The 27,502-nt window shown below is 36.5% G+C and overlaps 3 protein-coding genes across 3 annotated transcripts; all 3 read right to left on the bottom strand.

Annotated features, from left to right (window-relative positions):
* Nucleotides 1-7,532: 7,532 nt before the first annotated feature.
* Nucleotides 7,533-14,794, bottom strand: LOC128230501 (carbohydrate sulfotransferase 10-like). The gene is made up of 3 exons (XM_052942824.1): nt 14,510-14,794; nt 13,009-13,097; nt 7,533-11,874 (listed from the first exon to the last, which is right to left on the bottom strand). The coding sequence occupies exons 1-3, from the start codon at nt 14,631-14,633 to the stop codon at nt 10,762-10,764; spliced, it is 1,326 nt and encodes a 441-aa protein (XP_052798784.1). The 5' UTR covers nt 14,634-14,794; the 3' UTR covers nt 7,533-10,761.
* Nucleotides 14,795-16,305: 1,511 nt separating this feature from the next.
* LOC128230503 (carbohydrate sulfotransferase 10-like) lies at nt 16,306-20,975 on the bottom strand. The gene is made up of 3 exons (XM_052942825.1): nt 20,790-20,975; nt 18,998-19,080; nt 16,306-18,433 (listed from the first exon to the last, which is right to left on the bottom strand). The coding sequence occupies exons 1-3, from the start codon at nt 20,911-20,913 to the stop codon at nt 17,321-17,323; spliced, it is 1,320 nt and encodes a 439-aa protein (XP_052798785.1). The 5' UTR covers nt 20,914-20,975; the 3' UTR covers nt 16,306-17,320.
* A 1,063-nt stretch (nt 20,976-22,038) lies between these two features.
* Nucleotides 22,039-26,752, bottom strand: LOC128230504 (carbohydrate sulfotransferase 10-like). The gene is made up of 3 exons (XM_052942826.1): nt 26,607-26,752; nt 24,773-24,855; nt 22,039-24,158 (listed from the first exon to the last, which is right to left on the bottom strand). Exons 1-3 carry the CDS (start codon nt 26,728-26,730, stop codon nt 23,046-23,048), a joined length of 1,320 nt encoding a protein of 439 aa, XP_052798786.1. The 5' UTR covers nt 26,731-26,752; the 3' UTR covers nt 22,039-23,045.
* Nucleotides 26,753-27,502: the final 750 nt, after the last annotated feature.

Consider the following 27,502-nt stretch of genomic DNA (forward strand, 5'->3'; position numbering starts at 1 on the left):
CCGAGGTGCACGACCAAGGTCAATGTCTCGACAAGCCAAATGACAACTAGCACCGAGGTGCACGACCAAGGTCAATGTCTCGACAAGCCAAATGACAACTAGCACCGAGGTGCACGACCAAGGTCAAGGTCTCGACAAGCCAAATGACAACTAGCACCGAGGTGCACGACCAAGGTCAAGGTCTCGACAAGCCAAATGACAACTAGCACCGAGGTGCACGACCAAGGTCAAGGTCTCGACAAGCCAAATGACAACTAGCACCGAGGTGCACGACCAAGGTCAAGGTCTCGACAAGCCAAATGACAACTAGCACCGAGGTGCACGACCAAGGTCAATGTCTCGACAAGCCAAATGACAACTAGCACCGAGGTGCACGACCAAGGTCAATGTCTCGACAAGCCAAATGACAACTAGCACCGAGGTGCACGACCAAGGTCAATGTCTCGACAAGCCAAATGACAACTAGCACCGAGGTGCACGACCAAGGTCAAGGTCTCGACAAGCCAAATGACAACTAGCACCGAGGTGCACGACCAAGGTCAAGGTCTCGACGAGCCAAATGACAACTAGCACCGAGGTGCACGACCAAGGTCAAGGTCTCGACAAGCCAAATGACAACTAGCACCGAGGTGCACGACCAAGGTCAAGGTCTCGACAAGCCAAATGACAACTAGCACCGAGGTGCACGACCAAGGTCAAGGTCTCGACGAGCCAAATGACAACTAGCACCGAGGTGCACGACCAAGGTCAAGGTCTCGACGAGCCAAATGACAACTAGCACCGAGGTGCACGACCAAGGTCAAGGTCTCGACAAGCCAAATGACAACTAGCACCGAGGTGCACGACCAAGGTCAAGGTCTCGACAAGCCAAATGACAACTAGCACCGAGGTGCACGACCAAGGTCAAGGTCTCGACAAGCCAAATGACAACTAAATTGTAATTGTCATGTATACCGGTACTTCTGAATCCCCCCACCCCGCCATCTCGACTGACTAGGAATAAAATAGTTGTGGAACTTTGGAAAACGGCACGCGTTTAATTCAAACTAATATTAATCACTACGGAAAATGCCGTCTATCCTTAACCAAATTACTCTGCTTCATATTTTAGCAATGGTGCAACTCATTTTTTTTTTGCTAACAGATAGCTATTTTTTCCGATGTCCATGGCTCCTGTTATTTAGACATGGTTAAATCAAAATAATAAGCACATTCTCAACATGTAAAGAAAGTTCATGTTTTCAAATCTTCACGATGTAAACAAGTCTGGTCAAGTACAATACATCTTAAACAAAATTTATTTTCACTAAAAGGGAGAGTTCAATAGTCTGTCGTGTCCTCTTTAGGGCAACAGTCAAGCGTTCCCTTCGGAACCCTAATGTCCATGAGTTTCCAGTAATGATTAATCACGATGATAAATAGGTAATAATGTATGTGTTGTTTGTCACAGGACACCGTCAAAAGTATTGCTCCATATAGCGGTTGCACGTGTAAAAGCGGGAGTTCATTCCTGGTATTCCGAGATGACACTCCAGATAAATCCCAATAACGATTGGCGATCCATTATTCCCCGACTGTTTTATTCTATTATCCATCATGATAAACGCCCCCTGAAGATTATAAGTATCTTCCATGGCCGAGAGTGTAAGATAGGTTCATTCCGACCCGAGCGTAGGGTGTTTGCGGAAACGAGGTTTACCGAGTTTCCGCAAAACACCCTGCGTGAGGGTCGGGATGAACCTATCTTACACGAGCGGCTATGGTAGATGCTTTTTCTCCCATCCCAGTTAAACAAAATTAAGTAAAAATGTTGTTGTTTTTTGCTGGAACTCTTTTGCGCTTAGTGAACATAATTGCGTATGGATATGGGACAATTCGTGGTTATCATGGATATGCGCGCAGTGATTCAGATTATGTTAATAGTCAAATCGGTCTTTAAATAGTTCTAAGGAGAGTGAAGCATTATTTCTTGAAAGGTGCATGAAAACTGTTTTATGGTGACATATGAAGCGAGAAATAATTAATTAGCGTTCCAAATATTGCCACAGGACAAGGTTTACATGATGCTACAGACGACAGTCTTCAACAATAGAGGTAATTACAATGTGGCGACCATCAAAAGGAGTTACATACGGGCGGGATTTTATCTTCGCCCGTGGGCAAGATAAGAATTTCTCGCATGGTTAAATTATTGGATCTACTTTTCTGAGGTGGGAGAAACATCAATCCACCATAGCGTACATGTGGACCAGACTCGAACCACCGCTGCGACGCAGTGCCGTAAAATGCAAAATACAAAAGCAGCAACGCGGGAATTCATATATATATATGAGCAACGTTTAGTAAACTAAATTACTTAAAGACCTTGTATGATAGGTAAATACTAAAGAGGGCAACAGGAAAAAATTCTATTACTGAGTGGGTTGGTGGGCTTTTTTTCGATCCACAGAGTTTTGCAAGAAAACAGGGATTCCCCATTCATAGACCAATTTAATCTTAAATTATTTATAGCGCTAAACACAATCAGTATATTGCGCACATTTTCAACGCTACTCATTCATAACGTATTCGTAATTAGAAGGCCTCTATACCATATTAAAAATATTTAATGACATTAATTAATTCGTTCATGCTGGTGGCGTTATCTATGAAATAAGTTCTTATATTGCATAGCTTCATGTGCAACGTATAGAACACTTGTCATTTTCATATCCTAATATAGAAACTACATAATCCATGAGCAAAACCAAGTCTAAATGCTTTATAATAATAACAACTTTATTTAACGAAGGTTACATACTAAGTGTACAATCATTACAGACATACTACTTATTTCCAGCATGGCCCTCACACAAGAAGTATTACAAAAACACATGTACTAAGTTACATATTAAGCAACATACAAAACGTACAATCACACTATCACTATCATACATTTCTTCGACAAACACAACTCAGTTTGATATGATGATTATGAATTACAATAATTTCATACTGTAAATAATGTAGATATATTCAGTAAAAACACATTCAATCAATATATTTACATATTTGGTAGTATCCATTACAAGTTGTTGCAAGAATGTCATATATGTACATTAACACAATTCATGTAAACAATGAACTATTCATTATAATGTGAAGTAAATAAAGTGTCAAGATTTTTTGTTCATGTGATAAAATTATTCTGCCAATAAGTAGCCTTTTAATGCATGTTTAAAGGCTGGTAGCTTATCTTGACATTTAATGTATGTAGGAAGATAATTCCAAATTTTCATTGCTTTATAGGCAAATGTATTTTTGACATAGTTTGTTCTAGGTTTTACAACAAAAAGATCCTTGTTTTCTGAAGAACGCAAGTTATAGTGCTCATTTTTCGAACGAAACTTGCAGGTTGCAATACTCGATCCATTAATAAATGCATGATACATATAGCAAGAATATAGCAAGATTATACACCATTTGAAGATGGCTTCTTCAGTTTTGTTAGATTTGATGGTAATTATGTTACCTTTCATTTCATATTTTATATCAATAAAACAAATAATAAATTCAGGCAAAGATAAAAATATAAAATATGCACATGTACTAAAATTAATGTCATGAATAACAAACACATTGTGTGTGTGTTTTTTCTAGGGATGCAAACGAATATTCGAATATTCGATCAAACGTTTGGTATTCGAATGTCAAAATCGGTATTCGAATATTCGAAAAAAAAAAAATTCAATAAAGAGAACAAAACACAATTTGCCTTCATCACTGATGTTGTTTATAAAGCTCGTTTATCTTGTTTTTACAACGATTGGCCCCTAATCCCAGAGGTGTGAATGTGATGACTAGACACGCGACATGTGTCATTTAGGGACATTTCGTCGGGTACTATAAAAAGTCCCCCTACTTTTACAGAACAGAACAGACAGTTTATTCGACTTATACATGTGTACATCGTCGTAATACATATAGTTATACATATAAACATGTCACGTATCTAAACTTACAAACATAATATAGTAAAATAAAATATAAGCAAAAATATTATGTAAATTGGATACCAAATAATTATTATGTTAACTTTGGCAGTGAGAGAATGTTTCATAACTACTATATCAAGTTAAATTATTTATAAGTGAGTTGCGTATAATAAATGATTCTTTAATATATTTACAAACATTCATAACTTCCTTTTTATCACATGATACCAATAATTGATGGAATTTGAACACAGATGGATTAACATAATAGCATCGTTTTATATAAGTTACACGTAACTGACGATAGCATGGACAAATACATATGAGGTGATATTCATCCTCTATGTCCCTACTATTACAACATAAACAATATCTTTCGTTACGAGGTATATTGTAACGTGCATAATGTCCTGTTTGTATTCTTAAAGGGTGTGCAGAAACTCTCAATCTAACAAAGTATAAACGTAAATTCTTTGGAACTAAATCTAAATATATTTCATAATCAAAGGAAGTTTTGAAAATTCTATACATATCCAAAACAGAACTGTTACTAATATTACCATACCATTCTTGTTTAAATGTATCTATAATTCTACATTTAAATTCGTTTATAAATACATTAACATGCGCAATATTTGGGTTATCAAATACGTATGCAAAACCATAATCATTTAACAGTTTTTTTACCTTAGAGACCCAGTTTATATAACCCTTATTACAGTCATCAATGGCCTGTTTATACACGGACTTTATTATAATGTTATTACTGTTGCAAATCTTAAACCAGTACCTAATAATTCTTACATATCGATTAATGTATAAAGGGTATCTACCTAGTTCTCCATACACTGTAGCATTACATGTGTTTATTTTAACGTGTAACAATCGCTTACAAAATTTTAAATGTATACGTTCTATTTCTTTTGACTTACTAAAACCCCATATTTCACAGGCATAATTCAATATTGAGCCAACAAAAGAATCAAATAGTTGACAAAATATTTTAGGTTTAAGGTCTTATTCTTTGCATTTACATAATAAAGTATTCATGGCCTTAAGAGCTTTTCCAACCAAATGCTCTTGATTCAATGTAAAACTTCCAGTGTAGTTTATCACAGTACCTAAATAATTAAAGTTATCAACAACATCGATAGTATGGCCATTATATGTACAATGCTCATTACGACGTATTCCACCCCGTTTACGGAAAACCATCATGTTTGTCTTTGATGTATTTACATTTAACCCCCATGCTTTGCAATACGAGTAAAGAGTGTTTAAATGGTTTTGGACTTCCTCGGGCGATTTCCCTAAAATGGCCATATCGTCAGCAAATAGCAACATAATTAAAACAATGTCATCAATACTTAAACCGGAAGTGATGCTATCTTGCATATATAGTTCTAAGTCCTCTACAAACAGGGAAAAAAGAATCGGGGACATAACCTCCCCTTGCGCAGGCCAACGGCATAACTAAAGTATTCAGAGTAAGATGTACATGATTTCACACAAGATTTAACATTTTCATACATATCTTTCACTATTCTAAGTAATTTACCTTTTATACCAGATTTATACAACTTAAGCCACAGAGCATTGCGATAAATACTATCAAAACACTTCAACATGTCGACATAAATAACATATAATCTTTTATTATCATCGATATATTTTTGCACAATAGACATTAAAATATAAATTGCGTCAACTGTTGAGCAACCTTTTCGAAATCCGAATTGTGCATCCGAAATAGTGGCATTAGCCTCACAAAATGACTCGATGCGCTTATTTAGAATTGTTGTAAATACTTTTGAAAAACAACTAACAAGTGTAATTCCTCTATAATTATTGACATCATTAACAGAACCTTTTTTATGGAGTGGAATGATGACACCTTCTGTCCACTTTTCTGGAAAAAAACCAGACGCTAAAATGCTATTAAATACATCACAAAACTGGCTAGGGATCGGCTTTAACACCAATGTGTTGTCTTGGCTGTAAATTATGCTGTGCAAAATAGCGCAAAACGAGGTGATGATGTAAATGCCACAATAATGTAATATTGTGCTCAATAATGTTGTTGCATATATGTGCTTTAAACTGTTTTCATCTTTCAATACAATTTTCGTGCTTTGAAATGGATTTTTGAATATAATTCCTCTATTGTTGTACAATAAATAAGTCCAATCCACTTATGTTTTCGTTTTACTATTTTACTAGTTCCCGAGTTGGTTTGAGTTTTCCATAGTTATATTTAGTCAGTTTAGAGGTCAATCTCAGAACGAGGCTGATCATCCTACGGAAAGACCTTCCATTGGCGCAAAACACTGTTTTACTAGGAATCCATCTAATTTCACATTGTTTACAAAAGGCAGCGGAATTGAATTATTCGATTTTGTTGTTTGTCTGTTTATAATGTATTGCTTTTTACTTCCTGGAAATGGAGAATTTCAAAGGCTCATTTGGGGAAATCAGGGTCCGCCGCGCGTACTGGATACGACAAAATTGGGTTTAAATGCCCCGGCTATTACTTTAGCGAATAATAATAGTAGTTTACTACATCTTCTAAAATATGTATTTCGCTAATCGAATATTCGAATATTCGATCGAAAGAATTACCGAATATTCGAATATCTCTTTTGCCATTCGTTTGCATCCCTAGTTTTTTCATATTAAATTCAGTTATAAGTATACTATTGATAATAGTAATACAAAAAGAAACAATGCATGAATAAATGTAAATCAAAATTCTAAGTTAACTCAGTACTTAAGGATTTCTATTATTTTTGTTTTGTTCAACTATTAATTTTGTTGCAGCAGATGCACTGCCACGACCAGTCTTATGTATTTCTGCCAACTGATCGTCTTTTTTTAACTTTTTAATCTTTTCCTGCATGCTCTATTTTCGCAAATAACTACACTATCGACGAATTCTGGCATTTCACATGAACATAATGTTTTTATTTTGAAAGTCTTGAAAGTACAATACACAATAATGTCATACCATGAAAGGTGTAAATGCGTTATACAACGCGTGTCAGAGATTAGCGAATGTCCCGGATAAACGGATTAGCCAGTTTTATTACACACGCATGGCTACTGTTCGGTTCGTACCCTAAAAACATTGTTGTTTAAATAAAGGCAACTTAATAAAATAAATGATAAATGAGCAAAGGTTCTAATAACGTTTAGAAATAATACAATAATACCATAAAACCAAATTCAAAAATAAATAAAAGAATCAGCATATTCAGATTTCTTAAATAAAGATTAATTACCAACTTACTTTAATGGGATGTTATAACATTGCATCTATTAGCTCCAGAAAATGTGTTTGTGTACTTTTTCCCATTTATTGATTTACTTGTTTACATGCTATGAACATTGTATAATGTCTTACGCAATTAACATATTGTATCGTATCGACATGAGTCGGATACGCAAACATGAAAACTTTTTCAATTGTAAAATTGTAATCATTAATGCTAAAACAATGTATTGTGTGTGTGTGTGTGGGGGGGGGGGGGGGGGGGGTTCATACCATAATTTAAAAGGTGCAGTTCTAAGTTACTTCATACTCTAGCCGTCGTCAATCTTTTATGAAAAAACATAAGCATTTTTATTGCCATCGCATCTTTCTCTACAGTACACGTTTAACAAGAATTGCATAAATAGTTTACACCTATAACAAATAGCACAAATTAAGACATGATGTTTATATATTTTACGCCATTTGGTTATATATAAAAACAAATAGTTTAACAAACATTGCCATTTTTTTAAATCACAAACCATTGAAATTCAAATCCTATAAAGCTGCAAAGTAGCTAAATGCTCTGAGATGGTATAACTATGCGTTGAGTCACTGTCAAATGTTAAAAAAGGCATGCTACACATATAGTAGTTACTTCCGAAGTTTTGTAAATTGCCCTGTATTATGACGGTTTACATTGTTAGAATTATGTGTATTGAACTACGTTGCAAGTAGTTCGTGCAGTTATTTCAATTTAGTAGAACATAAAAAATCCCAACAGTTTTACGCTCGAGTAAACGACCGTTTATCAGAATGCTACTTCACGGTGGAGAACCCACGTGACTTATTTGGTAAAGTGCACGGCAACAAATGTCAACAATTCTCGATTCAGGTAAGATTTTTAAAGATAACTTTCTTAATATTTGGAGAATTCTTGTGAAATAAAGACCATAAACCCTGCATTTAAGAGCTCTATCTACGGTAACAAAGAACTTTCTCTAATATCCTAAAGTTTTCCTAAAAATATTGACCAACTGATTTCTCAGAGTTGAAATCTAAGGCAAAGTACACGGATTTTGACAAATCTATCGGTTTACTTAATGTAAGCCGTAAATAATGCATACAAAAATCATATTTTAAGCAAGTTATCTTTAAAAACCTTACCTGAATCGAGACTTGTTGACATTAGTTGCCGTGCACTTTACCAAATAAGTCACGTGGGTTCTCCACCGTGCACTTGTCAATTTGTAATTCCTATAAAACAACTATGATGAAACCATGACTTGCAATTTCAAACATCAAATATTGTTAAAAACAATTGCGTCTCTCCAAAAGTTTGTCACCCGATGAATACGTATGCGTTTCAGATTGAATTACACCATATAATAGCCATGATAGCTAGCAAACCGTACATGGGAAGTTGTGTGTTTTTGCGGACCTATGTTTTCTTTTGTAAACTCAAATGCACCATATATGCAAGGGGGAGGACGTAATTTCGTTTCATGCAAACATTAAGTGAGAAAGTGTTTCGTGGCAAACAAAATGGCGGATTTAGAATGAAAAGTACCGATTCTGGTACCAATTTTTGCCTGTTAAGTGGACTTTTTCTTTAAATTTTGAAAAAAATGTATGCGTCCAGTATGTGGCGAACAACATATTCTTCGACCGACTTCTTAGTTTGGTATCATAACTTTAAAGATAAAAAGGTTATTGAACAGATTGTGGCTTAGGAGGCAATGTTTAAAAATAAACTTGTTGAAGTTATCCCCAAATTTTCGTATTTTTCGGCAAATATGGCATATCTGTGCATGTGGTAACTGTGTTTGTATGCATATACATGTAGTCCTATTTTCCAAACTTTATGCATTGGTTATTACTCGACTGTAAATGTTTCCACGCCGATTTTTTGTACCTTAACCCCCTATTATGTCTATTTCAAGCATACTACACACATTTTGCAGAAATGCAAACAAACTTCTGCATAATTGTTTAGCCATGAGATGATACGTTTTTAGTCCAGAGAATCGCTAATGACCACGAGGTTTTCAGTTGGTATGTGATGTGTACATGTACCATAATTTGAAGTCAACGACTTTTTAACTTCAGGAACGACCTTGAACTTCACTATGGCCCGATTTAGCAGGCGAGCGAGATAAGTCACAAAAAATCACACAAGACTGCAGTGTGCTTGTCCTCGAAAAAGAAGCGCTCAAAACGTTACGATTGTTTGGGGTGGATCCGAGAGGGAGGTATCCCCCTCCGGCGTTATGAAACGTTTTAGGGTTTGAAACTTCAGGATGTAGAAAAACGTCAAATGATGCTCGTGCGGTTGCGATATGCTGATCAATTAAAATCCCTGGTCTAATAAATGACAAAATCCTTTGGTCTTATGACTGACATTCTTAACCAAATCCCCTGGTCTACTGACAAAACCCCTGGAAATCTAAACAAAATCCCCTGGAATTCTGAACAAAATCCCCTGGTCTAATGACAAAATCCAAATGTTGTATATATATATATATACATATATACAATAAGAAACTAGAAATAGATGAAAAATCTTGGAATAAAACAAGGAAACTAAAATGCTCAAAATAACGTGTTCTATCATCATGAGTGACATGTATCATTAAAATGGAAGTAAAATATGTCACTTTCATTATCACTGTGGTCAGACCAGCCATAAACTGATAAGCACTTAGTTGTAGCTTTTAGTAAAATAACAGAATGTTAAAAGTTAAAAAGCATAAGAATAGAGTTGCAGATTCTGGCATAGCCTTGTCTATTATTTGACTGTATAAAAGACAGCTTATCTATATCCGAAATAGTTTGAAATAATGTTTTGGTTGTATTTGTTTTTCTAAATATAGAATGCATGTAGTACCATAAAGTTTACTATATTAACACTCGAGTTTCTGACTCGATATTATCATAAAGCGGCAAAACAAAGACGATCATTCAGGCCAAGCGTTTCGTATCGCCCCGTTTAAAATTGAAATACAGCTTCTGAACATCTTAACTTTATTTTGAGAGCACTATCAATTTATAATAATATTCAACATCATTGCTCTTTTTGTATTAAATATGGTTCCTTAACTAATTTCTGCCACTTTTATTTATTTATGGAGGTAGATTGTTATTTAGAGTGTATTGTTCATGATGAGTGTTGCTAAACTGCACACATATGTTGGTTTTTAATAGTAAATATTAAATAAATATTGACCAAGCAATTCAGTTTTTGGCTAGCTTTGACTAAATCACAGAATTAACCAGTTTTAAACAATTGGCTGCTGATTCGCTCTGTTTCCTCACAAACGTTCTTGAATATTGCTGTATTAAATAAGCGACAATTCTTATTAGTGAACTTTTACAGATTAGTTTTAACCCGATGATATTGATGTCTGACTTTATTTTATGTTAGTCTGATTTTGTTTTGAGGTATGCCTCAGAAGTGATCAGTATGCTGTTATAACAATGCAATGTACAATATTTTGTGTTTAATTTCCTATGAATGCTATTTGAAAGAAAGTTAACTTAATCCATAGTATGCAACAAAATATTACTTTCGATGTTCGAGTAATTAAAAAAACCTATTGCATTGTATTGATCCGACTGTCGAAATATTTTAGTATCGGTGCTAAAATTGAATAAATTAAATTCATTTCTATATACATGTTTAATACTGTCTAATAATTCCTCAGGAATATTCCTGTATGCTTCAATGTAAGATAACTGCTTCATCATATGTCTTTCGTTTGCTGTGCTTTTCTCCCTAACTTTCTTAAGAACGTTGATGTAATCAGTCCTACTAATAGACTCGGCCTCAAACTCGGAGAGGGAAAAGCCCTTGGTCCCTATTACTCCTCGGATCTGCAACTTTCGCCAGATTCTACGCAGAGCATCTGGCCATGACATGCACTTTACAATGTCCTTCCGCCATTCATAAGGTCCAGAGACCGAATCCTGTATAGCGTCATCAGCATGAAGGTTAGAGGACTTAGCTTCCATTGCATCCAGACTCTTGAACTGCCGAAGAGCTGACAATATACTTGTGATATCGTCTTTGAACGTTTCCATTTTGCCTATATATGTATAGTTTACTTCACATGGTAAACATGCATCCCACTTGGCAACATGGCAGTCGAGAGTTTGTTTCTTCTTATCCGTGATAATCACATATTCAAGCAGTTGTCGAAATGAAAAATTCGCATATCCACATTGGTTATTCTTATCTCGTGAAAACCGATTGAAATAAGGATTAGGTCCAACAAATTTATCAACGTAAGCTGAAAAGAGCATATCAAATGGACTCCTTACAAACATAAACCGAAAACTGTTACTTGCATCTTTGTTGCCGACAGTCCACTTGTTAAGGTCCAAATTATCTGTGGAAGGAGGTGCATCGGAGATAGGCACGTCAAAAGGGGTGTACACAGTCCCGTTTGGTAAACCCCTGTTATTAAGCGCTATCATTCGGAACATTCTTGTCAAGAAGGTGGAAGCGATCTTACACAGCGGACAGTACACGGCGTTAACATGCGGGTCGAAACTTACTCGGACCTTTCTGTTCCCCGATCTATGTATGTTGTTCTTACACGCGCTCCGTAGATACTCAGCTCGTGAAAACCCATCCTCCACTGGCAGATCCTGTATTCAGACAAACCATGACTAAACAATACGTATTAACAGAGGTTTTTAAAAATAAAATATGCCCAACAAGAACTTCAACATTGCTATATTCCATATCAAAATTCATAAAGATTCAGACCAGGCCGATCTTAAGAGCAAAATTTGAACAACGAAGTACTCGGTAGCTCTCCTCTATGTACACACTTAATACAAGCATATATGCATTAAAGGCCTGCCACATCTAGTATGGCATCGCAACGGTATGGCATCGTTATGAAAGGTAGTACATCATTAAGACATCGTCAGAGCATCGGCGAATACCATAGCAACGACCGGCGATGGAATTCATGGGACTGCCACGGCAGTACAACGGTTGTACTCCGGTTCCACTTCGCCATAGCCCCGGTCATCGCTGGCACATAGGTGGAACTACGGCGGCGCCTCGGTATAACACTTAAGTGGCATAAAAGTTATTCGTTAGTACATCGGCAGGACAACGGTATGGCAACTGTAGAACCACGGTATCACAACGCCGGTACTACATCGGTATCAAAACGCCGGTACTACATCGGTATCATAACGCCGGTACTACATCGGTATCACAACGCCGGTACTACATCGGTATCACGACGCCGGTACTATATCGGTATCACAACGCCGCTACTACATCGGTATCACAACGCCGGTACTACATCGGTATCGCAATGCCGCTACTACATCTTTATCACAACGCCGGCACTACATCGATATCACAACGCCGGAACTACATCGGTATCACAGCGCCGGTACTACATCGGTAGAGCTACGGTCAATTGTGATTTTTCAAAAGCCTTTTCGACGGAGCTCCGCCGATTTTCTCGCCATTTTTAATTGTGTGCTCCGGTTTAGTCCCGGCGAAGTGTGTGACAGGCCCTTAATTAACAAGCATTTCCTTTTTTCATATTGTTGGGGATGTTTTTAATACACTTGAACCATCTGAATGCCTGAAAATATCTGGCCACATTGATTTCTGAATGATCGTTCGTTCTTATGTTATCAGGACGTCTACGAGCAAAGATTTGCCCAAATAGCCCACAGTGAGACATTGTGAACACCGTTTCCAATTATTCAGTTTAGAACAAATAATATTTAAGTTAGTATGGTTTTTGATACCTTTGTGTTCTTCAGGATACTACTTTTCTTTCCACTTGATGTTGGCATCAACTCTTGATGAATCTTTTCTTCTGGCGTAGTTGTCAGCTCTAGATCAAGGAGAGAGTACAATGTTAATATAACTGGCAGTGGAACATAAGCCTTAGTCTTTTATTGAAATACTCTTAATAAATTTAACAAATATTGTTATTACTCTTTTTGTCGCAACATCCACAGGTATATCGGAATGTATATAATTATAAACACATGGGATGAATAAGATATACACAATTATATTAGGTGATTGTGTACTGTCTGAACTGTGTGATAAGAGTAAAAAAAAACATGAAACTTAATCCGCGCCAATCTAGCTGTGAATATGCTCAAAATTTGGTAATGTTCATAGAGACAAGAAGTAAAATCACAATTTGGAGGAAAAGGTAAGTTACGATATGTTAATTTTCAAGACTTTTGAAGTGACTGACACCAATAAAGGGCGAAATATCCGTTCTGCTTTCCGAATGTAATTGATATATATAGGGAACAAGATATCTTCAAAACAAGACATGTTTTGGTAGTTCTTTAACGTATCGGGATACGTTAAGATTACTAACTTTTGAAAAGGAGTTCATGTTTTTCTAGATTAACCCTCAGAATCGTTGTTTAGACATCTAGTTTTACCAAACAGTAGTAAGATTCTCTTTCCAGGGTCTCTGCTTTCGAACAATTATTGTTTCATCTTATACAAATGCAACCTGAGTAGCATATTGTAACAGTAAATAACAAAGACACAATGCACCCTGTGTGGCGCTCAAACCTACTTCTTTTAGTAATGCACTGATCATCGTATGACGAAGATGGCCGTGTGTTCCGACACGGTGTGGCGCTCAAACTAACTACTTTCAGTAATGCACTGTTCATCGTATGGCGAAGATGGCCGTGTGTTCCGACACGGTGTGTAGCTCAAACTAACTACTTACAGTAATGCACTGATCATCGTATGGCGAAGATGGCCGTGTGTTCCGACACGGTGTGGCGCTCAAACTAACTACTTTCAGTAATGCACTGATCATCGTATGGCGAAGATGGCCGTGTGTTCCGCCACGGTGTGTAGCTCAAGCTAACTAATTTCAGTAATGCACTGTTCATCGTATGACGAAGATGTCCGTGCGTTTTGACACGGTGTGTAGCTCAAACTATCTTCTTTCAGTAATGCACTGTTCATCGTATGGCGAAGATGGTCGTGTGTTCCGACACGGTGTGGCGCTCAAACTAACTACTTTCAGTAATACTCTGTTCATCGTATGACGAAGATGCCCGTGTGATCCGACACGGTGTGGCGGTCAAACTAACTACTTTCAGTAATGCACTGTTGATCGTATGACGAAGATGCCCGTGTGTTCCGACACTGTGTGTAGCTCAAACTAAATACCTCCGGTGTGGCACTCGAATGATTAAAATGAGCAAAATGATTTAGAATATTTTACATTTGATATCCAAAGAACATGATTATGATCCTTACCTGAAAAAGTGAAGCGGTTTTGGGTTAGGTAAATGAGCATCCATGTCCCGATGACCATCATCAGGGCCCATATGGCAGCGCCCCTCCGCCGACACACCCACCAATGCACTCGTCTTAACATCATTTCCAATGCTTAAAGGCAGAAAAACTTACGTCCCTCTAAATTTTTGTCATGCAATGAATATCTGTGCACTTTGCGATTTGGTAATTGAAGTCCACGATACGTCCTGCTCCGTATTTTGATTGGGAAATGTTAAACTCATTGTGTTTAAGGATAAGAACGACAAAGCTTGAAACTTGATCCCAAAAATTAAAAACTTGCACCGAAGTACAGAATGTTGTCTATTCATTGCGTCGCATTTGAATTTATGGGCTATGATTGTTAAAAGATACAATGTTCGTATCAATGTGGGTTTAACAGTCGGTTGCATTATACATGTAACTGTAAAAGCAGTTCGATCTCAAACATTTAATCATTCTTTAACTGGTCAAGAGTACATGCATGTTATTTTTGTATAAGAAAACCTAATTTAAACAGCTTACAACTGAGATCTTGGCAAATAATTATATTTGTCATAAGGACCCCATTGGAAATAAGTTGAATAACTTTAATGGGTTATCCTGTGTTATATATTTGTCACATTGAATTTAATCTTTATTAACGCACGTATGTATCCAAAGCATTCTAATGATGTTGTGCTTTAGTATAGATATCATCACTAATACTTTGTTAATCAGTCTGTGATATAACTTTAACATATTTGGCTTGTTACTATATATATGCACGAATAAATCCATCCATCCATCCATCCATCCATCCATCCATCCATCTATCTATCTATCTATCTATCTATCTATCTATCTATCTATCTAATTCTTATGATGGCATATAACTGCCGTAAAATAACCTGTTCACATTCGCGAATAATTTTGTGTTAACAACTTAATTTTCGCAATAACTTTGTAGCTAACTAATTAAGTTTCGCGAACTATTTTTGGTTATATAAATATTATAGGACTAAAAACTGGCTTGAAAGTGCCAAAAACTGCCACTTGTCAGCCTGTTTTAGCTGTACAACACTAACATGTTATTTCCACTTAATAAGTAACATACTAACAAGTTGACTTGATACGATGCGTGTAACAACTTATATATAAATGCACGTTTGGATTTTAGCAGTAACTGATTATCTAGTTATGGTTTGCGAACCATAAAACAGTTTTTACGCACCTTTCAAGAAATAATACTTCACTCTGCTTAGAACTATTTAAAGTCCAATTTGACTATTAACATAATTTAAATCACTGCGCGCATATTCATGACAATCACGAATTATCGCATATCCATACGCAATTATTTTCACTAAGCACAAAAGAGTTCCAGCAAAAATACATCCTCGTCCTACGTCCTCGGAAAAGAAACGCTCAAAACGTTTGTTTGGGGTGGATCCGGAAGGGAGGTGCCCCCTACCGGCGTTATGAAACGTTTTAGGGTTTGCAACTCCAGGATGTAGAAAAACGTTAAATGATGCTCGTGCGGTTGCGATATGCTGATCAATTAAACTCCCCTGGTCTAATGAATGACAAAATCCCCTGGTCTAATGACAAAATCCCCCGGAAATCTGAAAACACTCTGGAATTATTAACCAAATCCCCTGTTTACTGACAAAATCCCCTGGAAATCTAAACAAAATCCCCTGGAATTCTGAACAAAATCCCTTGGAATTCTGAACAAAATCCCCTGGTCTAATGACAAAATCCAAATGTTGTTTATATATATATATACATATATACAATAAGAAACTAGAAATAGATGAAAAATCTTGGAATACAACAAGGAAACTAAAATACTCAAAATAACGTGTTCTATCATCATGAGTGACATGTATCATTAAAATGGAAGTAAAATATGTCACTTTCATTATCACTGTGGTCAGACCAGCCATAAACTGATAAGCACTTAGTTGTAGCTTTTAGTAAAATAACAAAATGTTAAAAGTTAAAAAGCATAAGAATAGAGTTGCAGGTTCTGGCATAGCCTTGTCTATTATTTGACTGTATAAAAGACAGCTTATCTATATCCGAAATAGTTTGAAATAATGTTTTGGTTGTATTTGTTTTTCTAAATATAGAATGCATGTAGTACCATAAAGTTTACTATATTAACACTCGAGTTTCTGACTCAATATTATCATAAAGCGGCAAAACAAAGACGATCATTCAGGCCAAGCGTTTCGTATCGCCCCGTTTAAAATTGAAATACAGCTTCTGAACATCTTAACTTTATTTTGAGAGCACTATCAATTTATAATAATATTCAACAGAATTGCTCTTTTTGTATTAAATATGGTCCCTTAACTAATTTCTGCCACTTTTATTCATTTATTGTTTGAGGTAGATTGTTATTTAGAGTGTTGTATATATTGTTCATGATGAGTGTTGCTAAACTGCACACATATGTTGGTTTTTAATAGTAATTATTAAATAAATATTGACCAAGCAATTCAGTTTTTGGCTAGCTTTGACTAAATCACAGAATTAACCAGTTTTAAACAATTGGCTGCTGATTCGCTCTTACTGTTTCCTCACAAACGTTCTTGAATATTGCTGTATTAAATAAGCGACAAATCTTATTAGTGAACTTTTACAGATCAGTTTTAACTCGATGATATTGATGTCTGACTTTATTTTATGTTAGTCTGATTTTGTTTTGAGGTATGCGTCAGAAGTGATCAGTATGCTGTTATAACAATGCAATGCACAATATTTTGTGTTTAATTTCCTACGAATGCTTTTTGAAAGAAAGTTAACTTAATCCATAGTATGCAACAAAATATTACTTTCGATGTTCGAGTAATTAAAAAAACCTATTGCATTGTATTGATCCGACTGGCGAAATATTTTAGTATCATTGCTAAAATTGAATAAATTAAATTCATTTCTATATACATGTTTAATACTGTCTAATAATTCCTCAGGAATATTCCTGTATGCTTCAATGTAAGATAACTGCTTCATCATATGTCTTTCGTTTGCTGTGCTTTTCTCCCTAACTTTCTTAAGAACGTTGATGTAATCAGTCTTATTAATAGACTCTGCCTCAAACTCGGAGAGCGAAAAGCCCTTGGTCCCTATTACTCCTCGGATCTGCAACTTTCGCCAGATTCTACGCAGAGCATCTGGCCATGACATGCACTTTACAATGTCCTTCCGCCATTCATAAGGTCCAGAGACCGAATCCTGTATAGCGTCATCAGCATGAAGGTTAGAGGACTTAGCTTCCATTGCATCCAGACTCTTGAACTGCCGAAGAGCTGACAATATACTTGTGATATCGTCTTTGAACGTTTCCATTTTGCCTATATATGTATAGTTTACTTCACATGGTAAACATGCATTCCACTTGGCAACATGGCAGTCGAGAGTTTGTTTCTTCTTATCCGTGATAATCACATATTCCAGCAGTTGTCGAAATGAAAAATTCGCATATCCACATTGGTTATTCTTATCTCGTGAAAACCGATTGAAATACGGATTAGGTCCAACAAATTTATCAACGTAAGCTGAAAAGAGCATATCAAATGGACTCCTTACAAACATAAACCGAAAACTGTTACTTGCATCTTTGTTGCCGACAGTCCACTTGTTAAGGTCCAAATTATCTGTGGAAGGAGGTGCATCTGAGATAGGAACGTCAAAAGGGGTGTACACTGTCCCGTTTGGTAAACCCCTGTTATTAAGCGCTATCATTCGGAACATTCTTGTCAAGAAGGTGGAAGCGATCTTACACAGCGGACAGTACACGGCGTTAACATGCGGGTCGAAACTTACTCGGACCTTTCTTTTCCCCGATCTATGTATGTTGTTCTTACACGCGCTCCGTAGATACTCAGCTCGTGAAAACCCATCCTCCACTGGCAGATCCTGTATTCAGACAAACCAAGACTAAACAATACGTATCAACAGGGGTTTTTAAAAATAAAATATGCCATAAAAGTGGTAGTCGGTAGTACATCGGCTTTACATATGGAGGAAAACAGTAAGGCAACGATAAGGCAACGGTAGAACCACGGTATCACAACGCCGGTACTACATCGGTATCACAACGCCGGTACTACATCGCTATCACAACGCCGGTACTTCATCGATATTGCTACGGCCAATCGTGCTTTTTCAAATGCTTTTTCGACGGAGCTCCACCGATTTTCTCGCAATTTTTAATTGTGTGCTCCGGTTTAGTCCCGGCGAAGTGTGTGACAGACCCTTAATAAGGGCAAGCATTTTGATATTGTTTTTAATACACTTGAACCATTCGAATAAAACATCTAGCCACATGTTTTCAGAATGGTCGTTCGTTCTTATGTTATCAGGACGTCTACGAGCAAAGATTTACCCAATAGCCCACACTGAGACATTGTGAACATCGTTTTTAATAACTAGTATTCTGTTTAGAAAAAATACTATTTGAGTTAGTATGGTTTTTGATACCTTTGTGTCCTTCAGGATACTACTTTTCTTTCCACTTGATGTGGACTCTTGATAAATCTTTTCTTCTGGCGTAGGGGTCAGCTCTAGATCAAGGGAACAGCACAATGTTACTATCACTGGCAGTGGCCTAAGCCTTCTATTGAAATACACTTAATAAATTTAACAAATTCTGTTATTACTCTTTTTGTCGCAACATCCACATCTAAATCGGAATGTATATAAACACATGCGATGAATAAGATATACATATTTTATATTTTATATATATTAAGTGAATGTGTACTGTCTCAACTGTGTGATAAGAGTAAAAAAAAACAACCTAAAACCAATCTAGCTGTGGAATATGCTCAAAATTTGATAATGTTCATAGAGACAAGAAGTACAATTACAATTTGGAAGAACAGTTAAGTTCAGATAGGTTCATTTTCAAGGCTTTTGAGGTGACTAACACCAAAAAAGGGCGAAATATCCGTTCCACTTTCAGAATGTAATTGATATAAATATGGAACAAGATAACTTCAACAAAAGACATGTTTTGAGAATTCTTTTAAAGTATAAGGATACGTTAAAAATACTAACTTTTGAAAAGGAGTTCAGTTTTTTTCTAGATTAAACCTCACAATCGTTGTTTATACATCTAGTTTTACCCAAAAGTAATAAGATTCTCTTTCCAGGGTCTCTGCTTTCGAACAATTATTGTAGCATCTTATAAAAATACAACCCGGGTATTATATTGTAACAGTAAATCCCTAGGCTAGGAAACAATGCGCCCTGTATCGCGCTCAAACCAACTACTTTTAGTAATGCACCGGTCATCGTATGGCGCAGATCACGGCCTCCAAACGCCAGCTCCACCACTTTACGGTGGTGCAAAGAAAAAGAGCTGTCGACACTTCCGTGGTGGAGCTGTGCCCTATGTTTACATGAACAAAAGTGAGTATGATTTATATTTTATTTGATAATTTCATTTAACGGACATATTTCGAAAATCGGAGAATGTGGTACCGTGTAAGAACACTTTTACTGCAGGCTATTTCGTTTCAATATTGCGCAAAGTGTGGTGCCAGGAGCTTTTCTCCCGAATCGGCATATTTTGAGATCTGATTGCATAGCAAGTACATTTCGGTGCTTACACCCCCCCCCCCCCCGTAAGAACATTCTTACGCATGTAAACATAACTGTTATGTATAGTACCTATGCCAGAACACAACAAAACTAATAAACACTTCTTAAAAAGGAAAAATGCACACATTTATAAAAGTGGTGGCGCTGTTGCCCTAGTGGTGGCGCTGTCGAGTAGTGGTGGCACTATCGACTCCGTAATCGAGTATGTTTTGCGCTTGAAGTAATATAAAAAGTTAACGCTTTTGGAATAAATACAAAGGTTGCTATATTTATCATTCATTGTTATGCTGGTTATGCATGCTTCTCAGTGCGGAAACAAAACTATACGCGAACTACCTAAAACCTTAATAAAACCTATTTCGAAAACAAACAGCTATAGCGGCGTTTAGAGGCCGTGTGTTCCGACACGGTGTGGCGCTCGAATCAACGACCGTTAGTTTATCTAAAAGGTGTGCTAATTGTCATCTTGTATGTACACTCAAAAATTAGGACTAGTATATTGAAACGATGCCTTGTCATTTCAATTTTAGAGATAAAAAATCACTATTAATTAGAATGCACCTTCTTAACTACACATGACTAGCACATGCCATTAAAACATATAATGTGCAAAATGATCTTGAATGTGTTACATTTGATATACAAAGAACATGGTGATGATCCCTACCTGAAAAAGTGAAGCGGTTTTGGGTTAGGTAAATGAGCATCAATGTCCCGATGACCATCATCAGGGCCCATATGGCAGAGCCCCTCCGCCGACACACCCACCAACGCACTTGTCTTAAAACCATTTCTACTGCTAAAAGGCAGAAAAACTTCCGTCCCTCCAAATGTTTGTCATGCAATGAATATCTGTCCACTTTGCGATTTGGTAATTGAAGTCCACGATACTTATGGCACCGTATATTGATTGGCAAAAGGCAAACTTTTATGTTTAAGGTTTAAGAACGACAAAGCTTGAAACTTGATCCTACGGAACTCATGTACATGTAACTATATAAACAATAAAATTACACTGGAGTACAGACTGTTGGATGTTCATTGCTTTGAATTTATGGGCTATGGTTGTTAAAAGATGCAATGTTCTTGTGCACCGATATTTGCATTATCTCAGTGGTTCGTAGGAAAACAATGTCATTCTTATTCTTATGGTGGCATATAACTGCCGTAAGATAACCTGTTCACATTCGCGAACAACACATTCGTGTGTTAACAACTTAATTATCGCACTGACACCGTAATAAAAACAGCAGATCGCCTGGCATGAATAAATATTTATCCATTAGTAATACCAATATAATGTGCGCATTTAAATTCACTGAACTGTGATACTGATCAATGATCAGTATTATTGCGAATTTCAAAAGTACAATTCTCCCACGGGCCAATTTGTACTTGACTTTATAGTGTATGGACATTTTACCAAACAGTATGAATGCAAATACAATGTCAATGCATTTACGAGTAGGATTAAATGAAATATTAGATTTGAAAGACTTTAGCCGCCTAAAGTTATTATATAACCCCACTATTGCCCGCCGAACTATAAGCTCATTGCCTATTAGGCAATTAAAATCAACAGATATGTGACGAACACTAATGGGGTATGAATGTAAAGGGGACCAAGCGTTAAATGATGCTCGTGCGGTTGCGATATGCTGATCAATTAAACTCCCCTGGTCTAATGAATGACAAAATCCTCTGGTCTAATGACAAAATCCCCCGGAAATCTGAAAACACTCTGGAATTATTAACCAAATCCCCTGTCTACTGACAAAATCCCCTGGAAATCTAAACAAAATCCCCTGGAATTCTGAACAAAATCCCTTGGAATTCTGAACAAAATCCCCTGGTCTAATGACAAAATCCAAATGTTGTTTATATATATATATATATACATATATACAATAAGAAACTAGAAATAGATGAAAAATCTTGGAATACAACAAGGAAACTAAAATACTCAAAATAACGTGTTCTATCATCATGAGTGACATGTATCATTAAAATGGAAGTAAAATATGTCACTTTCATTATCACTGTGGTCAGACCAGCCATAAACTGATAAGCACTTAGTTGTAGCTTTTAGTAAAATAACAAAATGTTAAAAGTTAAAAAGCATAAGAATAGAGTTGCAGGTTCTGGCATAGCCTTGTCTATTATTTGACTGTATAAAAGACAGCTTATCTATATCCGAAATAGTTTGAAATAATGTTTTGGTTGTATTTGTTTTTCTAAATATAGAATGCATGTAGTACCATAAAGTTTACTATATTAACACTCGAGTTTCTGACTCAATATTATCATAAAGCGGCAAAACAAAGACGATCATTCAGGCCAAGCGTTTCGTATCGCCCCGTTTAAAATTGAAATACAGCTTCTGAACATCTTAACTTTATTTTGAGAGCACTATCAATTTATAATAATATTCAACAGAATTGCTCTTTTTGTATTAAATATGGTCCCTTAACTAATTTCTGCCACTTTTATTTATTTATTGTTTGAGGTAGATTGTTGTTTAGAGTGTTGTATATATTGTTCATGATGAGTGTTGCTAAACTGCACACATATGTTGGTTTTTAATAGTAATTATTAAATAAATATTGACCAAGCAATTCAGTTTTTGGCTAGCTTTGACTAAATCACAGAATTAACCAGTTTTAAACAATTGGCTGCTGATTCGCTCTAACTGTTTCCTCACAAACGTTCTTGAATATTGCTGTATTAAATAAACGACAAATCTTATTAGTGAACTTTTACAGATCAGTTTTAACTCGATGATATTGATGTCTGACTTTATTTTATGTTAGTCTGATTTTGTTTTGAGGTATGCGTCAGAAGTGATCACTATGCTGTTATAACAATGCAATGCACAATATTTTGTGTTTAATTTCCTACGAATGCTTTTTGAAAGAAAGTTAACTTAATCCATAGTATGCAACAAAATATTACTTTCGATGTTCGAGTAATTAAAAAAACCTATTGCATTGTATTGATCCGACTGGCGAAATATTTTAGTATCATTGCTAAAATTGAATAAATTAAATTCATTTCTATATACATGTTTAATACTGTCTAATAATTCCTCAGGAATATTCCTGTATGCTTCAATGTAAGATAACTGCTTCATCATATGTCTTTCGTTTGCTGTGCTTTTCTCCCTAACTTTCTTAAGAACGTTGATGTAATCAGTCTTATTAATAGACTCTGCCTCAAACTCGGAGAGCGAAAAGCCCTTGGTCCCTATTACTCCTCGGATCTGCAACTTTCGCCAGATTCTACGCAGAGCATCTGGCCATGACATGCACTTTACAATGTCCTTCCGCCATTCATAAGGTCCAGAGACCGAATCCTGTATAGCGTCATCAGCATGAAGGTTAGAGGACTTAGCTTCCATTGCATCCAGACTCTTGAACTGCCGAAGAGCTGACAATATACTTGTGATATCGTCTTTGAACGTTTCCATTTTGCCTATATATGTATAGTTTACTTCACATGGTAAACACGCATCCCACTTGGCAACATGGCAGTCGAGAGTTTGTTTCTTCTTATCCGTGATAATCACATATTCCAGCAGTTGTCGAAATGAAAAATTCGCATATCCACATTGGTTATTCTTATCTCGTGAAAACCGATTGAAATACGGATTAGGTCCAACAAATTTATCAACGTAAGCTGAAAAGAGCATATCAAATGGGCTCCTTACAAACATAAACCGAAAACTGTTACTTGCATCTTTGTTGCCGACAGTCCACTTGTTAAGGTCCAAATTATCTGTGGAAGGAGGTGCATCTGAGATAGGAACGTCAAAAGGGGTGTACACTGTCCCGTTTGGTAAACCCCTGTTATTAAGCGCTATCATTCGGAACATTCTTGTCAAGAAGGTGGAAGCGATCTTACACAGCGGACAGTACACGGCGTTAACATGCGGGTCGAAACTTACTCGGACCTTTCTTTTCCCCGATCTATGTATGTTGTTCTTACACGCGCTCCGTAGATACTCAGCTCGTGAAAACCCATCCTCCACTGGCAGATCCTGTATTCAGACAAACCAAGACTAAACAATACGTATCAACAGGGGTTTTTAAAAATAAAATATGCCATAAAAGTGGTAGTCGGTAGTACATCGGCTTTACATATGGAGGAAAACAGTAAGGCAACGATAAGGCAACGGTAGAACCACGGTATCACAACGCCGGTACTACATCGGTATCACAACGCCGGTACTACATCGCTATCACAACGCCGGTACTTCATCGATATCACAACGCCGGTACTACATCGGTATCACAACGCCGGTACTACATCGGTATTGCTACGGCCAATCGTGATTTTTCAAATGCTTTTTCGACGGAGCTCCACCGATTTTCTCGCAATTTTTAATTGTGTGCTCCGGTTTAGTCCCGGCGAAGTGTGTGACAGACCCTTAATAAGGGCAAGCATTTTGATATTGTTTTTAATACACTTGAACCATTCGAATAAAACATCTAGCCACATGTTTTCAGAATGGTCGTTCGTTCTTATGTTATCAGGACGTCTACGAGCAAAGATTTACCCAATAGCCCACACTGAGACATTGTGAACATCGTTTTTAATAACTAGTATTCTGTTTAGAAAAAATACTATTTGAGTTAGTATGGTTTTTGATACCTTTGTGTCCTTCAGGATACTACTTTTCTTTCCACTTGATGTGGACTCTTGATAAATCTTTTCTTCTGACGTAGGGGTCAGCTCTAGATCAAGGGAACAGCACAATGTTACTATCACTGGCAGTGGCCTAAGCCTTCTATTGAAATACACTTAATAAATTTAACAAATTCTGTTATTACTCTTTTTGTCGCAACATCCACATCTAAATCGGAATGTATATAAACACATGCGATGAATAAGATATACATATTTTATATTTTATATATATTAAGCGAATGTGTACTGTCTCAACTGTGTGATAAGAGTAAAAAAACAACCCTAGAACTCTTTTGCTAATTAAGGTAGCCCACCAATCTAGCTGTGGAATATGCTCAAAATTTGATAATGTTCATAGAGACAAGAAGTACAATTACAATTTGGAAGAACAGTTAAGTTCAGATAGGTTCATTTTCAAGGCTTTTGAGGTGACTAACACCAAAAAAGGGCGAAATATCCGTTCCACTTTCAGAATGTAATTGATATAAATATGGAACAAGATAACTTCAACAAAAGACATGTTTTGAGAATTCTTTTAAAGTATAAGGATACGTTAAAAATACTAACTTTTGAAAAGGAGTTCAGTTTTTTTCTAGATTAAACCTCACAATCGTTGTTTATACATCTAGTTTTACCCAAAAGTAATAAGATTCTAAAGTAATAAGATTCTCTTTCCAGGGTCTCTGCTTTCGAACAATTATTGTAGCATCTTATAAAAATACAACCCGGGTATTATATTGTAACAGTAAATCCCTAGGAAACAATGCGCCCTGTATCGCGCTCAAACCAACTACTTTTAGTAATGCACCGGTCATCGTATGGCGCAGATCACGGCCTCCAAACGCCAGCTCCACCACTTTACGGTGGTGCAAAGGAAAAGAGCTGTCGACACTTCCGTGGTGGAGCTGTGCCCTATGTTTACATGAACAAAAGTGAGTATGATTTATATTTTATTTGATAATTTCATTTAACGGACATATTTCGAAAATCGGAGAATGTGGTACCGTGTAAGAACACTTTTACTGCAGGCTGGTTACTATTTCGTTTCAATATTGCGCAAAGTGTGGTGCCAGGAGCTTTTCTCCCGAATCGGACTTGTGCATATTTTGAGATCTGATTGTATAGCAAGTACATTTCGGTGCTTACACCTCCCAGTAAGAACATTCTTACGCATGTAAACATAACTGTTATGTATAGTACCTATGCCAGAACACAACAAAACTAATAAACACTTCTTAAAAAGGAAAAATGCACACATTTATAAAAGTGGTGGCGCTGTTGCCCTAGTGGTGGCGCTGTCGAGTAGTGGTGGCACTATCGACTCCGTAATCGAGTATGTTTTGCGCTTGAAGTAATATAAAAAGTTAACGCTTTTGGAATAAATACAAAGGTTGCTATATTTATCATTCATTGTTATGCTGGTTATGCATGCTTCTCAGTGCGGAAACAAAACTATACGCGAACTACCTAAAACCTTAATAAAACCTATTTCGAAAACAAACAGCTATAGCGGCGTTTAGAGGCCGTGTGTTCCGACACGGTGTGGCGCTCGAATCAACGACCGTTAGTTTATCTAAAAGGTGTGCTAATTGTCATCTTGTATGTACACTCAAAAATTAGGACTAGTATATTGAAACGATGCCTTGTCATTTCAATTTTAGAGATAAAAAATCACTATTAATTAGAATGCACCTTCTTAACTACACATGACTAGCACATGCCATTAAAACATATAATGTGCAAAATGATCTTGAATGTGTTACATTTGATATACAAAGAACATGGTGATGATCCCTACCTGAAAAAGTGAAGCGGTTTTGGGTTAGGTAAATGAGCATCAATGTCCCGATGACCATCATCAGGGCCCATATGGCAGAGCCCCTCCGCCGACACACCCACCAACGCACTTGTCTTAAAACCATTTCTACTGCTAAAAGGCAGAAAAACTTCCGTCCCTCCAAATGTTTGTCATGCAATGAATATCTGTCCACTTTGCGATTTGGTAATTGAAGTCCACGATACTTATGGCACCGTATATTGATTGGCAAAAGGCAAACTTTTATGTTTAAGGTTTAAGAACGACAAAGCTTGAAACTTGATCCTACGGGACTCATGTACATGTAACTATATAAACAATAAAATTACACTGGAGTACAGACTGTTGGATGTTCATTGCTTTGAATTTATGGGCTATGGTTGTTAAAAGATGCAATGTTCTTGCGCACCGATATTTGCATTATCTCAGTGGTTCGTAGGAAAAAAATGTCATTCTTATTCTTATGGTGGCATATAACTGCCGTAAGATAACCTGTTCACATTCGCGAACTGTTGTGTGTTAACAACTTAATTATCGCACTGACACCGTAATAAAAACAGCAGATCGACTGGCGTGAATAAATATTTATCCATTAGTAATACCAATATAATGTGCGCATTTAAATTCACTGAACTGTGATACTGATCAATGATCAGTATTATTGCGAATTTCAAAAGTACAATTCTCCCACGGGCCAATTTGTACTTGACTTTAGAGTGTATGGACATTTTACCAAACAGTATGAATGCAGATACAATGTCAATGCATTTACGAGTAGGATTAAATGAAATATTAGATTTGAAAGACTTTAGCCGCCTAAAGTTGTTATATAACCCCACTATTGCCCGCCGAACTATAAGCTCATTACCTATTAGGCA

This window comes from Mya arenaria, chromosome 4 (genome assembly GCF_026914265.1).
Source record: "Mya arenaria isolate MELC-2E11 chromosome 4, ASM2691426v1".
Lineage (NCBI taxonomy): Eukaryota > Metazoa > Mollusca > Bivalvia > Myida > Myidae > Mya > Mya arenaria.

What these genes read in the sequence shown, in the direction of transcription:
- LOC128230501 (XM_052942824.1), bottom strand. Translation starts at nt 14,633, where the DNA reads ATGATGTTAAGACGAGTGCATTGGTGGGTGTGTCGGCGGAGGGGCGCT. An exon ending in AAACCGCTTCACTTTTTCAG is followed by an intron (nt 13,098 to 14,509) that starts GTAAGGATCATA and finishes TCCTTGATCTAG; the next exon opens with AGCTGACAACTACGCCAGAA. An exon ending in GTATCCTGAAGAACACAAAG is followed by an intron (nt 11,875 to 13,008) that starts GTATCAAAAACC and finishes GTCTGAATACAG; the next exon opens with GATCTGCCAGTGGAGGATGG.
- LOC128230503 (XM_052942825.1), bottom strand. Translation starts at nt 20,913, where the DNA reads ATGGTTTTAAGACAAGTGCGTTGGTGGGTGTGTCGGCGGAGGGGCTCT. An exon ending in AAACCGCTTCACTTTTTCAG is followed by an intron (nt 19,081 to 20,789) that starts GTAGGGATCATC and finishes CCCTTGATCTAG; the next exon opens with AGCTGACCCCTACGCCAGAA. An exon ending in GTATCCTGAAGGACACAAAG is followed by an intron (nt 18,434 to 18,997) that starts GTATCAAAAACC and finishes GTCTGAATACAG; the next exon opens with GATCTGCCAGTGGAGGATGG.
- LOC128230504 (XM_052942826.1), bottom strand. Translation starts at nt 26,730, where the DNA reads ATGGTTTTAAGACAAGTGCGTTGGTGGGTGTGTCGGCGGAGGGGCTCT. An exon ending in AAACCGCTTCACTTTTTCAG is followed by an intron (nt 24,856 to 26,606) that starts GTAGGGATCATC and finishes CCCTTGATCTAG; the next exon opens with AGCTGACCCCTACGTCAGAA. An exon ending in GTATCCTGAAGGACACAAAG is followed by an intron (nt 24,159 to 24,772) that starts GTATCAAAAACC and finishes GTCTGAATACAG; the next exon opens with GATCTGCCAGTGGAGGATGG.